Source organism: Triticum aestivum, chromosome 1A, assembly GCF_018294505.1.
Source record: "Triticum aestivum cultivar Chinese Spring chromosome 1A, IWGSC CS RefSeq v2.1, whole genome shotgun sequence".
NCBI classification, from domain to species: Eukaryota; Viridiplantae; Streptophyta; class Magnoliopsida; order Poales; family Poaceae; genus Triticum; species Triticum aestivum.
This window is the reverse complement of record NC_057794.1, coordinates 338,843,404-338,851,538: the sequence shown is the minus strand read 5'-3', so window position 1 is coordinate 338,851,538 and position 8,135 is coordinate 338,843,404. Positions and strand designations below refer to the sequence as shown.

Here is an 8,135-nt window from a genome sequence, read left to right as displayed (position 1 = left end):
ATATAAGCCAAGTAGGGAAGCGTCCAATCAGGATTATCATGGAGAGCTGCCACCAACTATGCCTCCGGGTCAGGAATAGCAAGATCCTCTTCTGATGGTAACTTGACTGAAGGATGATGCAATACATCCAGAAACACATTAGGAGGCACCGGCTTACATTGAGACCCAAGCCAGCTCAAAGCATCAGCTGCCTCATTTTTCCTTCGATCCATATGCTCCACCTGGTACCCCTTGAAATGACCAGCAATGTTGTCAACCGCCCGGCGATAAGCCGCCATGAGCGAGTCTTTGGAATCCCATGTGCCTGAAACTTGCTGAGCCACCAGGTCTGAGTCGCCAAAGCACCTGAACCAGCTTAAATTCATCTCTTTGGCCATGCGAAGGCCGTGGAGTAAAGCCTCATATTCAGCTGCATTGTTAGTACAAGAAAACATCAGCCTTAAAACATAGCAAAATTTGTCACCTTGTGGGGAAGTCAAAATAACTCCAACCCCCGAGCCTTCCAGCTGCCTGGACCCATCAAAACGGATTGTCCAATATGTATTATCAGGCTTCTCCTCAGGCATTTGTAATTCTGTCCAGTCGTTGATGAAATCCACCGGAGCCTGAGATTTGATAGTTGTTCTTGGCACATATTTCAAACCATGAGGTCCGAGCTCTATTGCCTACTTGGCAACCCGGCCACTGGCCTCTCTGTTTTGAATAATGTCTCCTAAGGGAGCAGAGATGACCACAGTAATAGGATGACCAAGAAAATAATGCTTCAACTTACGACTCGCCATGAACACCCCATATACCAACTTCCACCAATGTGGGTATCGTTGCTTGGACTCAATCGGCACCTCACTGACATAATAAGTCGGCCGCTGGACTAGATACTCCTTACTCGTTTCCTTGCGTTCCACCACAATCGCCACACTGATAGCCTTACTATTAGCCGCCACATACAGGAGAAAGGGTTCCTTATCAATGGGGGCCGCAAGGACGGGCGGCTCAGCCAACTGCTTTTTGAGCGCCTCAAACGCCTTATCCGCGGCGTCACTATAGAGAAAATGATCTGTTTTCTTCATCATCTGGTATAAGGGAATGACCTTCTCTCCCAGACGGCTTATGAACAGGCTTAAATCCGTGATACGACCCGCTAGGCGCTGGATGTCATTGACACACGTCGGCTTAGCAAATGAAGTAATAGCCTTAATTTTCTTCGGGTTAGCTTCTATACCTCTCTCTGAGACCAGAAAAACCAAGAGCTTGCCTGCAGGTACACCAAAAACACACTTGGCCAGGTTAAGCATCATCTTATAGCCCTAAAGATTCTCAAAAGTCTCCCTTAGATCATACAAGAGTGTTTCCTTCCTTCTGGATTTAACCACAATATCATCCACATAAGCATGCACATTACACCTAGTTTGACTGTGAAAACTATTTTGAACACAATGTTGATAAATCGCATGGGCACTCTTAAGCCCGAAAGGCATAGAGACATAGCAGAAGGCTCCAAAAGGGGTGATAAAAGACGTCTTCTCTTGGTCTGTAACTGCCATCTTGATCTGATGATTACCAGAATAACCATCCAGGAAACATAAATTCTCACAACCCGCCGTGGCATCAATAGTCTAGTCAATACGAGGGAGAGCAAACGGATCAGCTAGACAAGCTTTGTTAAGATCTGTGTAGTCAACACACATACGCCAAGTGTCGTTTTTCTTAAGCACCAGCTCCGGGTTAGCCAACCACTCCGGATGAAACACTTCCACAATGAACCCAGATGCCAAGAGCCGGGCCACCTCTTCACCAATGGCCTTATGTCGTTCTTCATTGAAATGATGAAGAAATTGCTTGACTAGTTTAAACATAGGATCCACATTAAAAATGTGCTCAACGAATTCCCTCGGTACACCCGGCATGTCAGAAGGTTTCCATGCAAAGATGTCCCGATTCTCACGGATGAACTCGATGAGCGCGCTTTCCTATTTGGGATCCATATTAGCTCCCATTGTAAACTGCTGAGATGAGTTGCCAGGGACAAAATCAATCTTCTTAGTATCATCAGTCGACTTAAACTTCAACAAAGGGTCTTGCTCAGTAGTGGGTTTCTTCAGAGGGGTCATATCCATCGGGTCAACATTATCTTTATAAAATTTAAGTTCTTCTGTGGCACAAGCTGACTCGGCATAAACAACATCTCCTTCTTCACATTCTAGAGCAATTTTCCGATTACCATAGACTGTGATAGTACCCTTATGCCCTGGCATCTTAAGTCTCCACCGCGGCCGCAAGGTGTTCGGCACTTTTCTCAAAAGGTACCATGGATAGCGGGGATGAGTATTTCTTTCACAACTTCATTTGTTCATCCGATGATTCGTCCTCGGATAATGAAGAGCTTGTGGTGGCTGCATTGGTCGTCCATGAACACATTGGTAGGCAGCGGCCTCGGCTCAGGGGATCAATCTCGGGGCATGCTCTCGCCTTGAACCGCAATAGGGAGAAAGGCCACACCCTTCTCTATGCCAATTACTTTGAGAATACCACACTTTTTGAAACACATCAATTTTGTTGCTGCTTGTGAATGAGGAGACATGTGTTCAATCGTATTCGGAAGGGAGTGGTAGGAGATGACCCATACTTTGAGTGCAAAGAGGATGCCCTTTGCAAGCTTGGCTTCTCTTCTTACCAGAAATGCACTACAGCTATTCGCATGCTTGCATATGGAATTCCTGGTGATCTTGTGGATGAGTATGTGCGTATGAGTGAGTCCACGTGTATCCTCTCAATGTAGAGTTTTTGCAAGGCCGTGGGGGCAGCGTTCAGCCCTGAGTACCCGAGAGAGCGAACTACCACCGATACAGAGAGGTTGTTGGCGATAAATGCCGATGAGGGCTTTCCAGACATACTTGGTAGTATAGATTGTATCCAGTGGAAGTGGGAGAACTATCCATTTGCTTTGTAGGGTAGTACAACGGGCATGTGAAAGGTGCCACTGTCATACTAGAAGCGGTGGCTTCACAAGATCTATGGATATGGCATTCCTTCTTCGGCATGTCTGGTTCACACAATGATATCAGCGTGCTTCAGCGATCTCCAGTGTTTGCAAGTCTTGCAAAAGGCCACTCCCCAGAGGTCAACTTTGACATCAATGGCCACCATTACAACAAAGCATTTTACCTAGCTGATGGTATCTATCCTCAGTTGTCAACTCTTGTGAAAACCATGCCAATCCGCAAGGAGAGAAGAGACAGAGATTTTCCCAAATGCGGGAGAGTGCTAGGAAGGATGTGGAGCGTGCTTTTGGTGTGCTTCAATCTCATTGGGGTACCGCTCAAAACCCTGCATTGACATGGAGCACTCAAAAGTTTTGAGAGGTGATGACCGTTTTTCTGATCATGCACACCATGATCGTGGAGGATGAGCGTGGTGATAGCATCTACGACCAAGGATTTGATTTTTTGGGTGAGAATGTTGAGCCCGAGCACTCGCTTCCTGCAACCTTTGAATAGTTTGTCTAATTTCATTGTGCAATGCGTGATTGACAGACTCATATGTAGCTCCAGGATGAATTGGTTGAGCACATGTGGGATCACATTGGCAACCAGTAGATCTATCGGTTCAATTTCCTTTCATGCAAAACAATTTTGATTGGGTTGTAAGACTATTAGATATTGTTTATATTTCGATTGGTTTCTATGACTATTTCGCATGTGAAACTATTTGATTATGAACTATTTGCTATACATCATTTTAGTTCACAGAATGCATAGGGCCTCTGTTGGATGTGATGCGGCCGAAATGCGGCAGTGCGTTGGGCTCGTCCACAAATTCGGGCAGACACCACCTCATTACCATCCCCAAACGAACAAAATCCGGTCAAAATGAACGTCCGTTTGGGGTCGTGTGTTGGAGTTGCCCTTTTACACGCGTCCATCATCACCGCTCAGGCCGCAGGCGTAGGCGGAGGAAGTCGTGTGAGTGGCATCCATGGTGTCGGTGAGTGCGCATGAGGCAACTACCTCGCCTAGCAGGCTGAGTCCAGACACCGAGGAGCGTTGCGGGCGCGGCCCATCGATGCAGCAATCAACGATGTGATGGCATGCGAGATCTTGTATGGCGAGTTGGCGACGATGACGACAGGACTCGGGGTAGCTGGGTTTACCGACGACAACGACATATGAAGAAATCAGTATTTAGGGCTTAAAATTGGTCTTCTTTTAGGGTTCAAATCACTACTTAATCAGTGTTAGCTTGCCGTCGCCCTTAGTGATGGAAATTGGTGGTTAAATCTGAGTGGAATTCGTATGTTAAGTATTGATGAATTATTGTATTTCTCAAGTTCAGGGATATTTTTGTTATGCGCTAGCAAATTCACAGATGATGGATCTAGTTTTCTCCTAATAAACGTGCGTGCTCCTGTGCTGAAGGTTCCATTTCACCGTGACTTTTCTTTGCAAAACGTTGAACGGCTAATTCGATGCAATGCTAGTGAAAGGGCAGACGAAAGAGATGCTCGGAAATAGAGTGGGTTTTTTTTTTTTGCGAAAGGGAAATAGAGTGATTGCTAGTTGAAAGTGACACTATGAAAGTTGTGGAAATCATGCAGAATGATGGTAATTTTCTAGGTGTGACGGTAGCTATATACGAATAGTGTACTTTCCTGTGTCGTAGCTTTACTCGTGTAATTTTCTCTCATTGTCCTAGATAAGCAAATAGAGCAGCTCATAGTTTAGCGAAGTTTAGCGAGGGGAATCTCCAATGGCAGGAACCCCCAATTTTTATACGAGCTACTCTTGCTGATGATGTATCTTTAATTCCAGATCAATGAAATCGCCATGATGGCTCTCTTTTAAAAAAAAAAAGATACCCGGAAAAGATAGGCAAAGCTTTACGAAGTATAGCTGCCACTTTTGCCCCTAAAAAATGTATGACTGCCAGTTTTCCCCCTTTTTTTTACATATAATATTGGTGGCTGCTACTTTTCTCAGGACAAAACAACAGTTTGATTTTACCATCTGAGTATCGTACCACGTCAGTGCTGACGACATCAATCAAAGTCAACAAACTTGAAACATTTCTGTAGCAACGTCGAACGGGCCCAGCAAAGACGTCCACGTACAGTCAAACAGCCAGTTTTCTCGTCAAACAGCTAGTTTACCTGCCAAACTCTTCCTGTATACTCCAACGTGGACGTATAAACCAACGTGGGCTGGCTCTTATAATCAGACCACAACCCGAGCATTCTGCAACCACATTCATCAACGCCACACACGTCTCCTGCTCTCACCGTTCGTTGCTCCGCACATCAGCAGGACTTGCCAATGGCGGGAGACGGCGAGCTGAAGCTGCTGGGCGTGTGGACGAGCCCGTTCGTCATCAGGGTGCGCGTGGTGCTCAACCTCAAGTCGCTGCCGTACGAGTACGTGGAGGAGAGCCTTGGCAGCAAGAGCGCGCTCCTCCTGGGCTCCAACCCGGTGCACCATAGCGTGCCCGTCCTCCTCCACGGCGGCCGCCCCGTGAACGAGTCCCAGGTCATCGTGCAGTACATCGACGAGGTCTGGTCCGGGGCCGGCCCGTCCGTGCTCCCGGCCGACCCCTACGAGCGCGCCGTGGCGCGCTTCTGGGCGGCGTACGTCGACGACAAGGTCGGGCCGGCGTGGACGGGGATGCTCTTCTCGTGCAACACGGAGGAGGAGAGGGCGGAGGCCGTGTCCCGCGCCGTGGCGGCGCTGGAGACCCTGGAGGGCGCGTTCGCGGAATGCTCCAAGGGGAAGGCGTTCTTCGGCGGCGACGCCATCGGATTCGTCGACGTGGTGCTCGGCGGCTACCTCGGCTGGTTCGGGGCGATCGACAAGATCATCGGGCGCCGGCTGATCGACCCGGCGAGGACGCCGCTGCTGGCCCGGTGGGAGGAGCGGTTCCGCGCGGCGGACGCGGCCAAGGGCGTCGTGCCGGACGACGCCGACAAGATGCTCGAGTTCTTGCCCACCGTGCTCGCTTGGGTCGCCGCCAAAGCCAAGTGAACTGTGAGGCCGTGACATGCATGTGTGTGTGTGTGTGTGTGTGTGTGTGTGTGTGTGTGTGTGTGAGTCCGTCCAGTGTGTGCTGAATAAATGCACCGCATGTCGTGTGTTGTACCAAGGGCAAACGATGCTGAATAATTTTGCTGTTTGTGTGCACAATTCTTCTTCTTCTTCTTCTTCTTCTTCTTCTTCTTCTTCTTCTTCTTTGTTTTGCTGTTTGTGTGCACAATTCTTCTTCTTCTTCTTCTTCTTCTTCTTTGTTTTGCTGTTTGTGTGCACAATTCTTCTCTTCTTCTTCTTCTTCTTCTTCTTCTTCTTCTTCTTCTTTGTTTTGCTGTTTGTGTGCTCAGTTAAGTGGTACCGCTGTTTGTGTGCTCAGTCAAGGAGTACTTTGTTGATTCCCGCGCAAAAAAGTACTGTACTTTGTTGATGCTTAAACAGAAAATCGACTACCCGGTGCAGTGACGACGACTGCACGCATGAGAAAGAATCCAATCCATGCTGAGCTTTGACAAAATGTGTGACGAACGTGCTGACGCAGTTTGCTGGACCGAAATCCCTGTCGCCGTGCAGTGCCGCGACACGAATATTCGTATGCTTTCGGGGCAGATCACTTTCTCCCGGCTGTTAGGCACCTCGGTCGTCACTCCCAACGAACCAGCCCAACAATTCAATCACTCAAAAACATGACAGTCAAGCCCAACAGCTCTTGCTGATCTCTCGGCTCCGGCCTCTAGGCACAGTATGGCCTGCCTGATGATAGCCGGGAAGGAATACAAAGGGACGGTTCTGCCGTGCTGGGCCTTTGGTCTATACTGTTTGCCACGCGTAATGTGATATATAGCGCGGAAACAGAACAAAGCCAAAATTGCTGGAATAGCTCAGATGGTTAGAGCGTATGGCTGTTAACCATAAGGTCGGAGGTTCGAGCCCTCCTTCTAGCGAGTTTTTTCCTTTTTTTCGTAACGGGTTTTTTTCCAATTCGGAGAGCTCCTATGGACCGATTCTTTTTTCTCGCACGCAGCGGGCGCGTAGTAGCTTGGCGATCTCCGCACTCGTGCATTAATCACTAGGCTACACCAAGCTCAGTTTTGCCGCCTCCTATTAGAAACAGTGCTATTTTACCCCTTTTTTAGAACAACACTACCATATAGTAGTAGTATATACCCTGTATAAATAATTTGAAAAAAGAAAACATACATTTGAAAAGGAATTCACAAAAACAGGAAAAAAATCAACTTTTCTTTAAAAAAATGATTCGTACCAATTGAAAGAAGCTCTTCGATTTGAAAAGGTTCGGATTTTTTTTAAAAAAAGTTTATCGATTTTGAATAAATGTTCACAAATTTGAAAAAAGTTCATCAATCTTGAAAAATAGTTATGGAATTTCAAAAAATTAATTAAGTTTGAAAAAATTTCATTGATTTTGAAAAAAATCACACACTTGTAAAAAATTCATCAATTTTTAAAAAGTGCATCAACACTGTAACATCCCAAATTTCAAATTTGGAATGTTATACATAAGTCATTCATGCATATCATATTTTATTGCATTTCGATTCGTGATCCTCGAAATTCTAAGCAACTCAAGGACCCACGGAGAGAGTTGAGGATTTCATCGTTTTCATATTTGAATTTTCTCAAATATCAGAATAAGGATTATTTTGGTTTTAATTATTTTTCTCTCCGAAAATATTTCATATTAAAATATACGAGAGGAGATAATATGACTTCTCCAAAATAAATAAAATAGAGGAAAAATATTAAAATCAAATAAATAATTTTATTTGGATCTTATTGCAATTTTCTTCGAATTGGAAAAATATGCATTTTCCAAAACTGCATTATTAGGCCAAGAAAATGCTCACTTTGTCCTAAATATTTTCTTTAGATGGTGAAATTTGTTTTGACATTTTTAGATTTTTATTTTATCTATTAAGATTTTTCCGGCGAAATCTATTTTTTTAAAGGAAAAAAGAGAGTTCGCGGCCGAACTAGGCCGGCCCAGCTAGCGCCAGGCCACGTCCCAGCCGCCGCACCGCCTCGCCCCGACCGATTCCGGCCGGCGCACGTCGCCGCCGCCGCCGCGAGTCCTGGGAGGACTCCTGCTGATCGACCCCTTCC

General features: G+C 46.2%; 1 protein-coding gene and 1 non-coding gene across 2 annotated transcripts; both read left to right on the top strand.

Moving 5' to 3' along the window:
• Positions 1–5,211: 5,211 nt before the first annotated feature.
• LOC123049405 (probable glutathione S-transferase GSTU6) lies at positions 5,212–6,173 on the top strand. Its single transcript, XM_044472329.1, has one exon. It carries the CDS (start codon positions 5,310–5,312, stop codon positions 6,009–6,011), a length of 702 nt encoding a protein of 233 aa, XP_044328264.1. The 5' UTR covers positions 5,212–5,309; the 3' UTR covers positions 6,012–6,173.
• Positions 6,174–6,881: 708 nt separating this feature from the next.
• On the top strand, positions 6,882–6,955 carry TRNAN-GUU (transfer RNA asparagine (anticodon GUU)). Its single transcript has one exon. It is a non-coding gene; the product is annotated as a tRNA-Asn (tRNA).
• The last annotated feature ends 1,180 nt before the right edge of the window (positions 6,956–8,135 follow it).